Source organism: Mesitornis unicolor, unplaced genomic scaffold (genome assembly GCF_000695765.1).
Source record: "Mesitornis unicolor isolate BGI_N332 unplaced genomic scaffold, ASM69576v1 scaffold41391, whole genome shotgun sequence".
In the NCBI taxonomy this organism is placed as follows: Eukaryota; Metazoa; Chordata; class Aves; order Mesitornithiformes; family Mesitornithidae; genus Mesitornis; species Mesitornis unicolor.
The window spans coordinates 1822-19613 of NW_010165236.1; the positions used below are offsets into that span (position 1 = coordinate 1822).

General features: G+C 54.0%; 1 protein-coding gene across 1 annotated transcript; it reads right to left on the bottom strand.

The window, feature by feature from the left end:
* Nucleotides 1–10790: 10790 nt before the first annotated feature.
* Nucleotides 10791–16773, bottom strand: LOC104534250 (cytochrome b-c1 complex subunit 1, mitochondrial-like; the record flags this gene model as incomplete). Its single annotated transcript, XM_010194550.1, has 9 exons — nucleotides 10791–11037; nucleotides 11887–11962; nucleotides 12519–12607; nucleotides 13066–13151; nucleotides 14206–14366; nucleotides 15091–15234; nucleotides 15640–15755; nucleotides 15918–15997; nucleotides 16575–16773. Coding segments are annotated over 9 exons (1016 nt in total), but the record flags the coding sequence as incomplete, so codon positions are not given.
* Nucleotides 16774–17792: the final 1019 nt, after the last annotated feature.

Here is a 17792-nt window from a genome sequence, read left to right on the forward strand (position 1 = left end):
AAGAAGCCCCAAAACTTCTCCTCAGGTCCCACCAGCCCTGGTCCCTGCAGGGCACTGCCCTGGGCTGCAGGCACAGGAGGAGCACCAGCTCCAAGCCCTACAGGAGGTCACGCCACCCCCAGGGTCAGGAGCCCCTTGATTTGAGAGTGGACACACGGGAAGCACTGGGAAGCACCAAGGCTGAGCCTCTCCCTGCCCTGAGCTTGCCAGGCAGGCTGTCTCACAGCTGCCTTGGCGGGAAATGAGAGAAAAGGCTGTTTTCTTCAGCCCCAGGTGAGGTTTTGTCTGTGTCGGCTGCAGGAAAGATGAATCACGCAGCACGGTGAGACACAGCACAGCGAGAGACATGCTGGGCTGCAGAGCCAGCTGTGGAGCAGTGGGCCCTGTGCCCCATCCGCTGAATTCTTCTGGGATTCAGCACAGCCTTTACAAGATTTTACTTTCCTGGCCCTATGGCTCCGCTCCCCCCTCCAGCACAGCGTGGGCATCCCCCACCAGTGGGGATGCATGGGAAAGCTCCAGGGCTGCTGGAAGGGAGCTCCTTCCTCTCCAAGCCCTCTTAAATTTGAGGACTTTCAGGAAGAGGGGAGCAGCAGGAGGCTGACAAGGTGGGCGAGGGGAGGAGGAGCTGGCCAGAGCCAGAGGGGAAACCTCGCCCGCCGCAGGGCCGGTTGGGACACGCTCCAGGAATGTCTCCAGCACCAACCAGTGCTGGCTCCCTGCCGTGGCACCCAGCCACCCGCCCCTAGCATCCCAGCAAAGGCGTCCACAGACCCCCACCACTGTCACCAGCCAGCTTGGGGAGCATCACACCTGCAACATGGCCTCAGGCAACCATGTGCCACCCCATGGGCTCCAGAGTAAGCCCAGAGACCACAAAATAGGCCAGGTAGGTAAGGGGTCATCCCTTACCTCCTGCTGACCTGCACTGAGAGTCTGGGGGGGGAGGTGGCCGTGTCAGCCCTCCATGCTGTGCTCCACAAGGGGAAGGGACAGCAGACTCCCAGCTCCTCTGTGCTGGAGGGGACATCTCATGGCACCCCTCATCCTGCTGCTCCCCAGAGCCTCATCCCTGCGGGAAAAGGAAGCAAAGTGTCACATCAGGGTGAAACTGTGACTGGTGAGCTGCCCTCTGCCCCAGGGCTCTGGGGATCCCAAACCGAGTGGGATGCTCCTGGTTGCAAGGACCACAGCAGGGAGGGTCTGGTGGGTAATGGATGATGGAGACAAGTGGTCCCACTGCAGTCAGGCTTGGGGTCAGGCTCAGTCTGCTGTGACCCCAAGCCAGGGCTCCCTGTGGGGCAGGCAGATGCCCCAGCTTCCCCCATGGCTGCTGCAGAGGGATAGGAAGTTTTTCCTTGCCCGTAAACTGTTGTGTCTGGAGGCTGTTGCCAGCGTGGCCGCACACCAGCATCTCATGAAGCTGCGCTGGATGTTGGCCAGGCCCTGCCGTCCATACAGACGGGGCTCAGGGAGGGGATGGTGACACCACGGGGATGTGACCTGCCTTGGCTGAGCCGCGCAGAAGGCAGCCCTGGTCAGCCTGGCCATGAAGACCAGGCTGGCTCTGAGGGACAGCAAGGGAGGGAAAGTCAGGCACTGCCAGGGCTCTGCCATCAGCTGGTGGTGCTTTGCAACGGCACGGGACCAAGATACCAGAAAGCGAGGGTGATGGTGAGGGCAACAGCAGCAGGATGAGGAGCTGGCAGCACTGCATGGGGCTTGAGGGTCCCCAGATAACAAGCTGCATCCTGCATCACTTGGGCAGTGCTGGCAGCCGTGGGGATGCCCAGAGAAGCTGTGCAGGGACCTAGGGGGAAGCGGGGTGCAGGCAGGGGCTAAAGCGTGCCCAAAGGGAAGGCACCCAACACTGCACAGTGACTACTGCTGCAGCTTGGCTCATCCCACAGGAATCCAGCTTCCCAACTGCTCTGGGCATGGGCTGCTGGTCTCTGCTCCTGGCCCTGCAGCACCCACCCACAGAGGGGACCAGGTTCCATAAAATAAGCCTGACTTGCCCCTGCGTATGGGCATGTGGGAGGGGGTGGAAACACCGGGACCAGGCACAGCAAAGCTCCCCCAGCAGCTCTGCATGGGGCCAGTGCTGCCTTTCCCCAGGCTGGCAGCCCCACATACCCTACGGATGCCCTGGCCAGTCCAGCACACGCTGCCACAGAAGTGAATCTCCTGCCTCTTGGTAGTGGCAGACAAATTGCCTGCCTTGGGGCACTGCAGATTGAGGCGTTCCCAGCCCAGCCCTGGCTGCAGCATTTGCAAGCAGTGGCAGGCACTGCCCGGGGCACAGACTGGCTCAGGGTGGTTCTGTGCATGAAGGGGGACCCGGGTACCCACGGCAGCACGAGAGCAGGGGCTGGTAGAGCAGAGGGAGCGGTTTCCCCTCAGATGCCTGCAGGATGGAGACAAAGGGAAGTCGAGGGAGAGCCACCGGCACGCGCGGGCTGGGCCGAGGTGCGCGGAGCGTGACTCGACACGCGGGGCGGCTGAGCCGGCCTGTGCCCGCCTGCACCCGTGGGTGCTGCCTGGGCTGCCTGCCCGATCCTGCAGCCACAGGGATCCCTGGGGACCAGCACTGCCAACAGTGCCTCAGGATGCAGGGGTGAATGGTGCCATTCCTGTGGCTGTCCCCTGGGAGAGCGATTCCGGGCAAGGCCAGATCACTGCAGCACCAGGAGAGGAGAGGAGAGGAGATCGTCTTACCTGCAAACACCAACACACCACATCCTTGCCTGCCTTGAGCCCTCACCGGTGTCCCTCTGGGGAGGTGTTGCAAGCAACACGATGGGGCAGCTCAGCTCCTACTGGGTGCAGGAGAGGATGTCACAGGGGCAGGGGCTGCTCCTGGCCTTGCAGTACCTGCTCCTCTGCTTAGCTGACCCGGGAGCGGCTGAGCAGGAGCCCAGGGCACAGAGCGCAGCCCTGCAGAGCTGGGGCGCTCGCCAGCAGCACAGCAGCCCTTGCCACACATGGGGTCAAGCTGCTTGTCAGCTCCCAAACCTCGCAGCACCTCTGCACCCCATCAGAGGGGAACAAGCACTGCAAAGCTGTGCCTGCCCCATCCCTCCTCTCCCAGCCCCAGAGCTGGGAGTAGCCATTGCAGGGGCAGATGGGCAAAGCATTGCCACCTTCCCTGTGCACGGGAGCTGCTCTGCTGCCCTATGCTGGGCTTTTCCCCCCTCCCAGGGCTGGGAAACAGCACCCAGGACCATGAGGCCAGCTGCAGTCTAACCTGGCCATGGGAGTCCCCACAGACCCTGGACACCTGTGAGGGAAGGCCCTGCAGGAGCAGGCAGCGTGGCAGGGGCACACAGCAACTGCTCTCCAGGCAGGGAGGAGGAAGGAGCAGGCAGCATGCAGGCCTGGGAAGCTGGAGCCATTCCTGGGATGCTGCCAGCTGTGCTGCAAGAAGCTGCTCCTCCCGGGGGGGGTTCACACAGCTTGATGGGGCTGGGAGTATTTGTTCCTCCTTCCAACAGCGACAGCAGATGCCTCCCTGGCCACAGCGGCTCAGGGCAGCTGTGTTCCCAGGGGAGGAGCGGTGCCAAAAGAAATAGCTATGAGTCCGGGAGCCGGCCATCAGGGGCCCCTTTCCCAGTCCCAGGAGTGAGGACATGCTGGACTACTGTCCTAGGACCCTGCTGCTGCACCACGGCTTGCTGTGGACAGTCGTTGCCTTTCTAAGGATGGAAGTAATGAGTCCCTAATGCCTTGTGCAAAAGCCCTCTGGCTGTGTCTGGCAAGAGGAACCTACTCTGGAGCTGCACAGGAAGGAGTTTGCCCCCCACTCAGCTCTCCAAACCAAGCTCTCCCACAGCATCTGTGCCAGGGAAAGGCTGCCCCTTGCTCACTCCACCTTCAGTCAATTCTGCTCGCACTTCCCCATTTTTGCTCCTGGAACGTGGCTCTGGTGGCTGGAAGGATGGAGCGGTTGCTCAACGCGTCCTCTCTGCCTCTATTCAAGCGTTTCACAACCTGCACCGACACCACCTAAACACTACCTGCGGCTCCATATAAATTTCTGGCAGGGCTCATGAAAGAGCCCCCATCCCATTCTTTGTGGGGCTCGGCCGCTCCCTGCGCAAGAGGCACCTGATGGAGCCACGGGGGGCATCGCCCACAGCTGGGGGCTGGTGGGAGACGTGCAGGGCGGCACCGCAGCCCGGCTGGCACACGCTGTGTGGGGAGGGGCAGCACAGCTTGCACCGAGGTGTGGCAGGGCCCTGCGCGGAACAGGCGAGGGTGCAGAAGGGGGTACACGTACCACTGGAGAGCGGGATACTGCCCCGAGTGGTTCACACATCAGCCACGGTCCACGGGAAGGATGATAAAAGTTCGGCCATCAGTCCGCTGGGGTGCTGAGGAAGCCTGGAGGGGGTGCACAGCACGCAGGCTGCAGGAGGGGCAGGGAGCACCCCGAGCTGTGAGGCAGCAGCCGGGGTGCAGGGGGGACCGTGCTGCAAAGGGATTTCGCAGTTCGCGAGACCAGACTTGTCCTCACGGCGCTCCCCCAGGAGGCCGTGCCGCTGCTCCTTCAGCGCTCTGGCTGGGTGCCCAGCCCCAGGAGAAAAGAAGAAAAAGGACGGAGCCCCCGCCCTGCCCCATCGGGTGAATCGCTGTCTGTCACCATGGGAACTCCTCCTCCCCAGTCCCCCCCAGGATGACTTCATATCTCCGTGAGTGAGCGGGAGGGCTGCGTCACCAGCACGGCACGGGGTGGGTGGCCACGTACACCTCGTGCAAGGATCCCCACGGCTGCCGCGGGGAACACGCAGCAGGACACCGCGGAGCTCCAGGGGGAAGGCTGAGCACCCCAAGTGAGGGTCCCACAGGGGATGGGGGTCCGGTCTGCACCCACCCAGCGCATTCCAGGGGAGCAGCAAGCGGGGGCTCCCAGAGCTCCTTGCAGACAACATGTCCCCGGCACCTCTGCACCCCTCCTTGTTGCCATCAAGGAAGGAGGAGAGCAGAATCCCATCTCTGGCTCCCACTACCTTCAGAAGTTGCTGGCCTGGGACCATGAGGACCTCATCCCTCCCCATCCTCCTCAGGAAAACTGGGGCAAGGTCACCCGTGAGTCACCACCGCGCGTGCGAGGCAGAAACAGGAGATCCTCGCGTTCCCATGTCACAGGGGCTCCTGCCAAGTGCTGCACATCTGGAACAGCTGTAAACAAAGCAGGGGAAGCCAGAGAGCCACAACAGAGAGCAGCCGGGACCTCCAGCCTCGCAGCAGCCAGGGGGGAAGGGGTGGAAATAAATTCAGAACTGCCACGTCGAGCACAGGCTCCCGGGGCTCAAGCACGTTCACCCATGGCCTCCGCACACCAGGGCGGCCTCCATGCCCGCTGAGCAGGGGCAGGAACCCACCATGGACACACTGCTTGCTGCTCCTGGTCCCGGAGCCAATGCCTCCCAAGCTGCCTGCAAGAGGCCCCAGCCCCACTCACCGTGTCCGTGGGCAGCTATCACTTCCCAGATCCCTACCTGGAAATTGCACCCTCCAAGGTGCATCGGTAGCACCGGGACTGTTTCTCGATTGCTATGAGCACTGCTTAAGAGCAATGTGGTCTGAATGGAGAGGTCGTGGGTTTGGTACACAGGCATCTGTACAACGCTAAACTGTACACTGTACCCTGAGAAACTCAGAGCACAGATTTCTGAAGCTGAAATACGCCAACTGCTAAATCTTAAGACAACACAACTAATTCCCTAGATTAAACATTCAAATAAGGAAGAAAAAGTCCCCCCGGAAGAGTCGGCTTACTCTTCCCTAAACAAAACAAATAAATATAAGCAGCATTTTCCCTTTATGGCATTATCCAAGCGTCTACTCTGTAAAAGTTACACACAAAGAAAATGGTGCACAGGGCCAGGGCTGCTTTACAAAATGCTTCACACGTCTGCGTTTCCACGCGCTGAGGGCAGTGCAGGCAGAGCAGCTTTATTCTGCTTATGGCACCCAGTGTCAGCACCCACATTTGTGGCAGGGCAACACAGCACCCAGAAAAGATAAACACTCAGTGACGTGTCACAGGCTTTCGGCGAAATGAGGAAGGGCAGTCGGATACTCAGGCTCCTGTTTCGATATCTTAATTACATAATTAGCCTTGCTCAAATCAGGTCATGAGGCATTCGATCCAGCTTCCTTCGCTGTCCTCGTGCTGTCCGTGCCCTGCAGTTCTCACAGCAAGGCAGCATATGGGGCCTTAAATAATCCCAGAGTGTGGCAGAGGCTCAGCGATGGGTGGTGGGACATGGAGCAGAAGCAGTGTTTCCAGAGCACCTGGCAGGTGATCCAGCACCAGTACCACTCCCATTGACATCACTCTGTACAAAAAAATCCCTCCTGCTCTCACAGGGACAGGGCCTCACCAGGCTGCCACCTCCAGCAGGGGAGCCCAGAGCTTTCCAGCAGCTCCATTTTCCATTCCTGGGCAGATCCTCCTCCAGGTACCATACTTCTAGTGGCTTTTCTGGGTATCCTCAGCAATGGGCTCAATGAGCAGCAAAGCCAAACCTCAGACCAGCAGCCCCAGTAAAAACCTCAGAGCCCTGAGGAAGGAAAATGCGTAAGGGAAAAGAGCTGGAAAGAAGAAACTTGCATGTAAAAGTGAGAACTACTGATCCTCTTTTGATGGCTGCGTACAGTAAAGCAGCTTTTAATGAGGGTGTTCAGGGCTCAGACTCGCCCCCCTCCAAACAAGCCACTGAAGAAAGAGCAGAGACAATGGAGACAGGCCCTGCCGCCGTGTCCCGCTCAGCCTCACAGCCACAGCAGCCTGGGATGGCTGTAGCTGGCGGTCAGGCCTGGATGGGCCTTTTGTCCAATGCTTATACATGCAATGAATACACTAAAGCTTTACATGAGCCATTTCCTTTTCCAAGCAGGATTTCAGGATGTGTGTTCTGGATACCGTTGCTCACCGTTCCTCTCTCCTGGTGCACAAGACAAGGTGAAAAGCAGGAGGCCTGGGCAGGGCAGGCCTGTGAGTGTGCCAAGCATCGGGTACCACCCTCACCCCAGCAACCCTGCAGCCCTGCAGGGTGACACTTCATCACAGGGAAAACTCATCCCTCCTCCAAGCAAATCACACCACACAGGGGCTGGCCAGGGAAAAGGATACCTGGTCATGGCCATGCCAATGCCTGTCAGTCCCTGCACTGAGGGGTCTGAGCAGTGCGAGGCTCCAGCAACACGAGGTACCAGCAGAGCTACGCTTCTGCCCCATCTTCTAAACTCCACTCGCCCATTGCTCCCAGTGCCGTTTTGCAGCAGCCTCAGCAGCAGAGCTCGTAGAGAAGCAGGCCCAGAGGGCTGCAGGCTCTCTTCCCAAAAGCTCTCTGGCACTGAAGAGTTGCACGGCTCCAAGCCTCTCATTTCTGTGAAAGCCTCTCTGCAGCTCCCCGAGGACAGGCTTGGCTCAGCACCTATGATTAGTATCAACTGTACTTTCCAGGGGGGGTAATTAGTTCAGGTGAGGCAACTCCTGACAATTGGCTGCTGTGGGCCCTCTCTTGGCAAGCACCTGAATCCCAAACAAACAGCTCAGATATCAAAGGGGCTGCCTGCTCCACAGGGAGATCCACCCTGTACATCTGCCCCAGCCCCATACTGGGGGTACCGACAGCTTTTCCCGCTAGAGATGAGGGAAACCTGGAACACTCAGCACCGGTCTCTAGCAAGTGCTCCCTGTTTTCACTGCTAGATTTTAGGTACCCAGAATAGCTGTGTATGGTGGAAAAAAGTCCCCACTGTGCAGGTGGCATTGCAGAGCCTTGGATAGGGTGCACACAGCGATACACGACATCCTCCTTTCCAAAACCCCCTCTCTTCCAGCCAAGAGACTGAGTGCCAAGGTGTCAGGGTGGGAGAGCAACTGCCTAGAGGTAAGTGGAGGGTGCGAGCTTCAAAGAGGAAACTTCACTGGGAGAGGGTAAGACAGCGCCATGCAGAAGGGGAGGGAGCAAAGGCCAATTCATACACCAGACTAAATTTATCGGCACAGTCTAATGGGATCCCAAGTAACCTTACAAGTGAAGTAGCAAAATAAAACACTTAAGCCATTGACAACCAGACTGGTCAAAGAGCCGCGCCGAACAATCCCACATTGTCCGGAGAGCCAGGAAACACATTTATTAGGTCACCCAGGCCATCTCCAGTTTCAGTGAAATTGCCCTGTTCTAGAGATGGTTCCAACTCCCTCCTCTGGCACTGCCACTGTCCTTCACCGGGCAGCGGAAACCGCAGGAAGGGGAGGGGAGAGGTCCAGCTAAAGACCTCACTTTTTCAAGGTTCAGGAAAAGCACTGAGGTAGGACACTGCTGTCGTGCCAGACATTTCCCAGTTTGGATTCCCTTGGACTGAGGCTGCTCTGGTGGAGGAACAGAAACGCATCCCTACAGCTCAAACAGCAAAAGACCTGCCACAGAGATCGGAGCTTCAGTTCCTCCAGCATCAAGGGATTCGGCTGCCAAATGCTTGGCGACTGCCCCAATTCCAGGTTACGCTTCCCAAGCCCCTCGCTAAGGCTCTGAGTACGGGCGTCTTTGCCAAGCAGCAACACTCTAGGCTCCTGAACAGGTTTCCCCTCCTCACCTTTTAGATCCCCTGTCTGCTGCTCAAAAAGGTAGCTCAGCAAAGAAAAGTGATACCACAAACCTCTCGATCCTCAGAGCTGGGGAGACACCCGTGTTTCTGGAAGCATGGACTGCCACAGCACCCACGTATGACAGGCACTACAGAACCACTGAACTGCAGCCAGAAGATGCCATCAGCCTGGGCATGGCTCAGCCTCAACTCCCAGCTGCCAGCAGACACCCAGCAGCGCTCTGCGTTCACCACCACTCACCAGGGCATGGTTCCTAGTTTGGATCAGCCCAGATACTCAGATTTTGACATGGACAAAAGGATCTACAAAATACCTTCTACCACTGCATAGGCCAGCCACCCTTGCAGAGCGGCAGCCTCTTCGTCAGGAGAGAGCAGGTGTCAGTCCTCACTGAAGTGCTGGGAGCACGCTGCTCAGCACAGCCAGCTTGCTGCTTTTGCAGAGAAACTGAGTAATTTGTAAAGCAGCAATTGCAGAGGCGTCTGAATCTGTTTCCAGTAGAAAGTAGTGCAGGAGGGCCTGGGGAATAATGACTCAAGGAAATCAACCATTCCCAAGCAGACACCTCCAGAGAAGAAAACTTGTAGGAAATGCTAAAGCAAGGATGTGCATCTCCCTTCCCTTGTATTTCTCACCAAACGCAAAGCACCCTGGAAGCTCACCTGGAGGAGGGAAACGTATAGCAACAGAAGACAAAAGAGGATTACGGTCTGATTGCAGTCACAAGAATCAAGACACAATCATTCACTGGTTCCACAAGGCTTGAGGGATAAGTGAGCGTGTTCAGTTTTTCAGCCCTCAGTGCACGCGTAACGAGCCAGAGCTTGCGACGATAGTTAAACCCAAATTGCATCAAGAACATTTAACAGTTTCAAACTTGTCTAGGATACGCAATCAGTTCAGACACACTGACTCCCTCATCAAGAATCCGGATTCAGCACAAATGATTTAGTACACTGGATTAGTCTCAGGGGTAATGACTAACTCCTAGAAACGTTTACACTATTTTTAAATCCCACTTGTCAGGGCAGCACCTGGAAACTGAATGACAATCCCAGGGAGATCTATCCCAAAGACAAAAGTTAAACAAGAGTACCTCAGGGTTTCCAAGAGTCGCTGTGACAGGCTAGTGCCACCCGGTGGGAAGGCTCATCTCCATTCCCCTTGCTCAGATTTATCCTCTGTTCCATGCTCCGGCTTCCCAGAGGCGAGACAAGGGAGCAGTAACCAGATTCAACATCAGAAAAAGCAGAAAGGGCTGGGTAGCCCTTTCAACTACTCAGACCTTGAAATTATCTGCCAGGTATAGGCCAGGTCACCCTATACTTTGGTCAGCAGCTTCTCAGCTATTGCATAGCTGAGACCGACCGGGAGGCTCATCTGCAAGAGGAACGTGTACACCAGTACCAGCACACTCCACAAAAATCTCTGCTCGTTACTGAGCTGGTTTACAGATAACAGGGGAACTGAAGATGAGAGGTACCACATCCCCATACAGGCTCTGGAAAGATGTTTGTGTGGCAACAGCTCCAGCTCCTCACACCATTCTGACTGCTAGAGACAACCACCACAACTGCACCAAGGCAGCACCATGCAAGGCCAGGCTGGTCACCCTCACCAGCTTCAACAGGCAGTGGGAACTCAGCTGAGCAGTTCTGTCTGTAACTGATCAGGAACAGAGGGACTGCACAAACTGCCCCTACCACAGAGACAAGACACTCCAAGAAGGCTACAAACAGCCAGGCCTGAAACACTGAAGTCACACACCGGGGACAGGAAGGAGACCACCTTTCCACAGGCATTTTGATCTCTCTGATGAGCACAGAGGTCTCCCCAGATGAGGGCCCTTTTTTCTTAGCTCTGCACAAACAGCACTGCTACAGCGCGAGTTAGACCGTGCTGCTGCTTGCACAGAAGGACACAGTGGAGACAGCTACAGCTGCCCTGGCAGCCTTACACCTCCTTCAAGACCTCCTTCAACCAGCTTCAATACAAGACCTCTGAACCAGAACGCTGCCAGCCCAGGACAGAGGAGATGGGGCTGCAGACAGACACACAGACAAGTTTCTAGCATGAGCCCTGACAAATCAAGACTGATTGGTCCAATACCTCACCAATTTGGCAAGATTAACGACGTCCACAAACACGATCCAGCAAGACACAGTTGACTCCAAGCAGAACCAACTCGACATAGGATATATTTATTAGTTATTTTTATACATTTAACACCAAGAAGACAACCACTTTGATGGGACTCATCTTGCCCCTGGTGCACAAGACATTCAGAGCCAGGGGGAACCTGTCACAGTCCACAGCTCCACTGTTTCCATTCTGCAGGAAAACATCCTACAAACGGATCCAATACATGGCACTGCGAATACGGTTGTAATCCAAGAGCTGTTCAATGGGACCTGAGGGAACAGAACAAGAGCCAGTCACTGGAGATGCACTTAAAATCCCCGTGCATTTTCCCATGGTCTTAAAGTAGATGGTGGCAGAGCACACTGTGCTCACAATCTAGAGCTGCTATGCACACACCTGCACCAGGAAAACCAGCAATACTATCTCCTGACAGAGAAACCGTTGCTTGTTTCCTCAGAATAAGTTGTTTCCTCACACTGTTCCACAACGCTCAGTACAGCTCCACATACAGGTATGAAGCACAGGGAGCTATCAAGTCATGGAGATTTTGGCTAGTTCACTCCAACTTCCTGTTCAAAAACCCCCTCCCCTTTCCAAGCTGCTCTGAAGGCCAGAGGAAACAGCTGCATGGCAGAGGGGAATCCACAGCACACAGGAAGAAGGCAGCAGAGTGGAGCCGAGCTGCTCAGGCAGGTTTTCCAAGAGGAATTTGTCCTTGGCCAGACAGACATGCCAGAGCAGCGCAGGAGATGCAGGTCCCTTCACTTCCCTTACATAAACCGCCATGACCCCGGGGTAAGGACACCTGGCAGATGCCACTGGGCCCGCACCCAGCTACGGGACTCCCAGTCTTAGTCACGGCTCCACAGCGAGCAGAGAGGTGGGAGGACAGCCAGCAGCTTGCTGCCACTGTGCGTCCACCACCTGCAGGTTTGATCTCCCAGCACATCTGCCTTGGCACATCTAGTGTGCAGAGGCAGGAGGATACCAGCAAAGAACCAGAGCAGTAAGGAGGCCAGCACAGACACAAGGAAAGTGGCTGCAGCTCACTTCCACTCAGCTCTTGACCCATTCCTGTTTTTTGAGCTACCAAGTACAAATTGCCCCATACTACTTACCAACTGCTGCAACTGCCGGGCATTTGTCATAGATGTATTTACTGCAGACATCTCTCACCATTCTTGCATCAACAGCCTAATAAATATTAAACAAGCAATTAGCAATTAACCCTTCCAGCAGATCCACATTTCTCAAAGTTGGAAGCTACTGTTGCCATTACATATCAAGATCATTAAAAAGATATCGTCAGACCCTTGGGGGCCACCTGCACCAACTGTCCAGCTCTTGTCTGTGAGGATGGCTAATATTCTACAGTGCTTTCTTCTGAGGGTGCAGAAGACATGGCAGTCCAAAATCTGAAGCCTCCCAAGGGATACAGTGGCTGCAGAATTATACAAGCTAGATGCTGGCCACCTCTAGGGAAACTGTTAAAGGAATTTCAAGTTGTGCTGCTCAACAGAGGCATGTGCCCTCTTTCAGGGATGGACTGAACCCAGCCACAGGGACACAGCATACACTGAATCTACACCAGAGACTCTGAAACATTTATATCAGTGTCACTGGGGTAATTGCCTGGACTCCAGGCAACCTAAGGGATAAGGAAGCCTCATGTTACTGCAGCAAAACAAAGCCAGAAAATGCTGACACCAACCATGCTCAGGTACTCCAACAAAAACAAATGGATACCTACAGAAATCCTGGCATCCCATTCCTCCAAAGGGATACGGCGTCCGTAGTTTAAGAGATGGCTCCCAATATTCTCACACACCGGGGTAGTGCCTAGATGTTGAAGATATCACACGGTCAGCATAGCAGAAACCCTTCCAGAACTGCTTCTGTCTGCTTTAACTGGCTGTGTAACTCCAGCCATTAAACAGCTTCTAATGAAGTATCAGTTGCAGTTACCTCTCTAAGCAGTTCTAGCAGGAGTTAAGCAATACAAGGACTGCTTCACTGGTCTCCAAACTGTTACAGCCTCAATTCTAACTTCACCAGGCAGCACATTATTCACTCCCAACAACAGAAAGACTAGAAGTTTAGAGTCAAAGCTAGTCTGGAGCACAGCAGGCTGGGGCCAGCTGCTTTGACAACATGGTAGGAGGAAAGCAGAGCAGGGGAAAGGAAGTTTTGCCCAGTGCCTGCCAGCAATGTCTAGCAGAGCTCCTGCTCCCCAGGGGGGACATAAGCAGTAACCCTCTGAAAGCTGCACAGTGGTCAATGCATAAATTGGAACATACCATCGAGTTGAGCCACCAAGGCATTTCGGAGATAGTTCTTGGCTCTCTTCACCTCTGACTCTGTGGTACTAGTGCACACACGCATCCTAAGAGGAGATGGAAAGACCACTAAAGCTCTTAAAGTTGTTTGTCTGCTCAGACAGAAAGTCTGTCTTTCCCAAGCCTCTACAGAAATAAGTTATTATCAACATCACTTGTCTTGCAAGCTTGAGATTCACTCTCAATCACCACAGAGCAGCTAAGAACTGGGGAGGACCGAACAGCAGGAGGCAAGAGAAAGAGCTCAGGCTTACAGGCAGGGGCTATCAGCCAGCAGGTCACATGCTGAGTTACACTCACAAAGGTCTAAGCAGCCCTGGTGCTGGCTCTAGCTTGCCCATCAGGCACAGCAGCAAGCGGTCTGCGGCACGCTACCACAAGAGAAGGAAGGCCTGTCAGCTGTTCCCACGCATGGCAAGCTGCTATGGAAACTGATGCTGAAAGAACAAGACAGTTTTACAGAGTCTGTTTGGACTCCAGCTGCGAAATCCCTTCCTCCCCTGCCAACTGCAATGTCTCTGGGGCAAGGGCTAACCCCATCTGCTCCAGCACAGCACGGCTCGGCTCTCAATCTCAGATGTAGCATCAAACCATTAGTGGGATACACAAGTATACAATAAGACAGAGAGACAGGAGGCCCCCCTCAAACACTGGCATGACTCCAGCTGCAGGGCATTTATCAGCCACAACACAGCAGTCTGAAAGGCAGGAACTCTGCCTGCTCTGCTCAAGCTTAACAAGACAATGGAGATGTCTCCTGAGCACCTGTGAAAGCCCTGTCTCTAAGGAATGATCTCACTTGTACATAAGAAAAAAACAAAACCAACCAACCAACAAAAACCCTAAATCAAAGCCTCAGCACTAATACTTGGCAGCATGAATGAAAGACCTGAAGAGCCTTAAGGGATTAAAACAGCTCCTCAAAAGCCACATCCTAAGACAGTTACAAGAAACCACTTACAGGATCACTTAACCAGAATGGGAGTTAGAAAGGAGTTCACAAAGAGAGACAGCTCTCTGAAGACCTAATATGCTCCCCACCAGCTCAGTTTCCAAGAGGGTCAGATCTTAAACAGGAACTCTTGCTGAATTTGTACTTACCACTCCCCCTGAGCACAATACAGCATGTCATCTATGGAGAGAGGGTCGGAAACAAAATGGAAACCAAAGAGGCCAGTATCAGAGTAAGAAGTGTTGAATGTCTGGAAACTGTGGCACAGATTATGCTCCACAGCAAGCGTAGCCAGCCTGCTGGACTGATTCTGTAAACAAGGAGATACCAACAGCCATTTCAGTCTTACAGCTTCCTCACGGCTCACATTCTTTCCAACTGAGCTGTTTTCACAGAGACCACAGACAAGACAGAGTGGACCACTCTGCTGAAATAGAGCTTAATTTAGGCACTTCATGTGGTCAACAGATGAGACTCACTGGTGGAAAAGCCACAGACAATGGCCTAAAGAGTCCATCCAGCAAAACCATTTCCTTTCCCAGCTGGAGATGAGGAGCTGGTATGCATACCACCAGCCAGTGGGAGACAGCAGGAAGCACAAGGACTCCCAGTAGCAGGAGTTCACACAGTTACGCAGGCCAGATAGGTTTCAGATGAGAATGGATGTAACATTGGGGTTTTAAACAAGTTCCACCTGTTTGCAGTTGTAAGACAAGCTTGCATTGTGAGACTACAGACTGCTCCATCCTGCTTCCATTTCTGCCCCTACTGAGCAGTTAAGTTTGTGAGGGTAGAAATAAGCTGCTGAGACCTCATCAGCTAAACCTCTTCCAAACTTAGCAGAAAAGGCTCAGTTCATCTCCCAGTATCACCTCTCAAGAAGGGTCCTGGATTAGCCTCGATTACACTTCTATCCTACTTTCCAGACTCCTGACCACTTCACAGTTGGAAGCTCAGTGCAACAGCCTCCCATGAAGCACATTCAGCCAGAGTTTCCATCATATTTCGTACTGTCACACTCACAAGTCTCTTACCTTGCCACCTCCAAATGTGCGGTCATAGCGGCCAATGATAGCGTTAGCCACATGGAGGACAACGTTGTCTGGATCAGCCCATCCTGGCCCCTCCACGGCAAGAGCAATATGGGCAACGGGCAGATCATCATCTCTGGCACGGATCTAGAAAATCATCAAGGAGCGGGAGAGAACAGCACGAGCACTGTGGCTTTGTCTGTAGCCTGCTGCAATGCCAGCCTAGCAAATCTAGGGACTCGAGATTACGCCAGTGAAACAAAACAGTCTCAAGCGCTACTGAGCGCAAACCAGCTGCTCCGGTATGAGTTTCCCAGCAGATGATATGAGCAACAGACTCACATTCCTAATGGACTTGGGACCTAAACCTCAACATATCGTGGGAAATAAGCCCCAAGAAGAAAAGATGGAGGCACTACCAAGATTCTGCATCATCAGCTTCTCTGAGATTCACAAACAGATTTTTCCTCTTAGAAGCAGCTGTAATTGGTTTCACATTCATTCAAAGTTTGGCAAAAACTGCTTGTTTTTTCAGGACCAAAACAACCTTACCTCACTCCCGGTGAAGCGACAGCGCGGGAGGGCCGGCACAGCATCATCTTTGTATGTAAACGGCACTCCACTGAAGTGTTGCTTGGCTACATCTACCAGCTCTTTGTGGGAAATACCTGGCAATGTGAGAGAGAGAGAGAGAGAGACAGAGATTTGCAACCTCAAACAGCTTAATTTAACAAAAGCATCTGAATTTACATTAGAGCTATATGACAGGGGTTTGATGACCAGCTTGAAAATACCCAGGCTTCCCAAAATCACAAGGATCTAGGACTTACCTCCAGCAGCTGCCAGGACCATACGAGGTGCCTTGAAGTGAGTATCAACATATGAAGCGAGATCTGATCGACTCAGATGCCTAGAAAGAACACAGAGAGACCCAGTATACCAGCACCGCCGAGCTGAAAGGATGAGAGGCTTAAGAGAAGCAAGTTCACAATGCAGAGACAGTAGTGATGTTGTTGACTCTCGTAGCTGTCAGGTAACAACACTTTTTAGAAGCAAGACTGCACTGTCTGTGTTTTCTCTGTGTCCCCAGAACCCAGAGAACAGAACCCAGGGTCCAAGATGGAGAGTTAAGGACAGACTTCAATACAGGCTGGAGAGTGCTGACCCTGGCCACTGAGCTACCAGTACCTTAATGGGTGGGTGTGCTCAAGGCCACTGCTTCAATGAGCATCCCTAGCTCTTAATTCCTCTAATGGTGTCAAACTGACAAGTGCGGGCGAAGGTTCAACCTGGCCCTACCAACCTCACATCTTGCGTGAAGGGGATTCTAGAGAAGAACGTGTGCAGCATGACACTTCTAACAGGGAAAACACAGTCAAGACACAACAAGAAGCCCATGGGCACGGATCACCTCTATGTATAGACTGGTTTCCTCACCCCAAGGACTGGACCTGTGTGTTGCGTACTGCGTCCAGCCTGTTGCTCACCTGATGTTCTCTGTGGTCCCCTCGACAGTGTGGGCCAGCGGAGTCCCCTGGTAAGCAGTGGCATGAAGGTAATCAAAGGTAACATCCACCAAGCTGCTGTCGATTTCTTTCAGCTCCTGAAGGATGACACCCCGTTCCTTCTCGATCTGAGACTCCTCCAGCGCGCAGTTCTGCACAATGTCAGCCAGAAGCTCGACAACTGCAACACATTCCCTACATTAGCAATCCTGTTGCCTAACTGCTACACAGAACTGCTGGAAGGAAAAAAGACACACGGGCAGCAGGGGCACTGCAAGAGGAGGGAGCAACAAACCACACTGCGGAGGGGATGCAACATAAGAGAGACGAGTACTACCCACTCCCCCAGCACCAAAGAGAGACAACCAACACTATTTTAGCATGAAGTCTCCAAGTCAGCTTGCAGGCAACAACTGCAGAAGGTGAAACATGTCAGGAGCAGGGTGCTGTTGCAGTAACACATTGAATCCTTACAAAGAGCTTGTGACATCCACAGCATAGCCCGCATCTACAATAGGGCTCCGATTTAGGGAATGCTACGACTGCCTAGAGATCAGCAATAGTGACAACAGGGTTGAGTGCCTATGGGTGAGAATCAAGGGGAAGGCCAGCAAGTCAGATATCATGGTGGGAGTGTGTTACAGACCACCTAACCAGGATGAAGAGATAGACAAAGTCTAGGCAGCTGGGAGAAGCTTCGCATTCACTTCCCCTTGTACTTGTGGGGGACTTAACTTCCTGGATGCCTGCTGGAAATATAACACAGCAGAGAGGGAACAGTCCTGGAGGTTCCTGGAGCGTGTGGAAGATAACTTCCTGACACAGCTGGTGAAGGAGCCCACAAGGGAAGGTGCCCTGCTGGACCTGCTGTTGCAAACAGAGAAGGTCTTGTGGGGGATGTGATGGTTGAAGGCTGCCTTGGGCACAGTGATCATGAAATGGTAGAGCTTTCAGTCCTTGGAGAAGCAAGGAGGGGGGCCAGCAGAACTGCCACTTTGGACTTCCAGCAGGCAGACTTTGGTCTGTTTAGGGACTTGGTTGGCAGAGTTCCTTGGGAGGCAGTTCTGAAAGGCAAAGGAGTCCAGGAAGGCTGGACACTCTTCAAGAAGGAACTCTTAAAGGCACAGGAACAGGCCATCCCCGTGTGTCAGTCAGAAAACGAGGAGCAGGGAAGAGCAGCCTGGCTGAACAGAGAGCTCT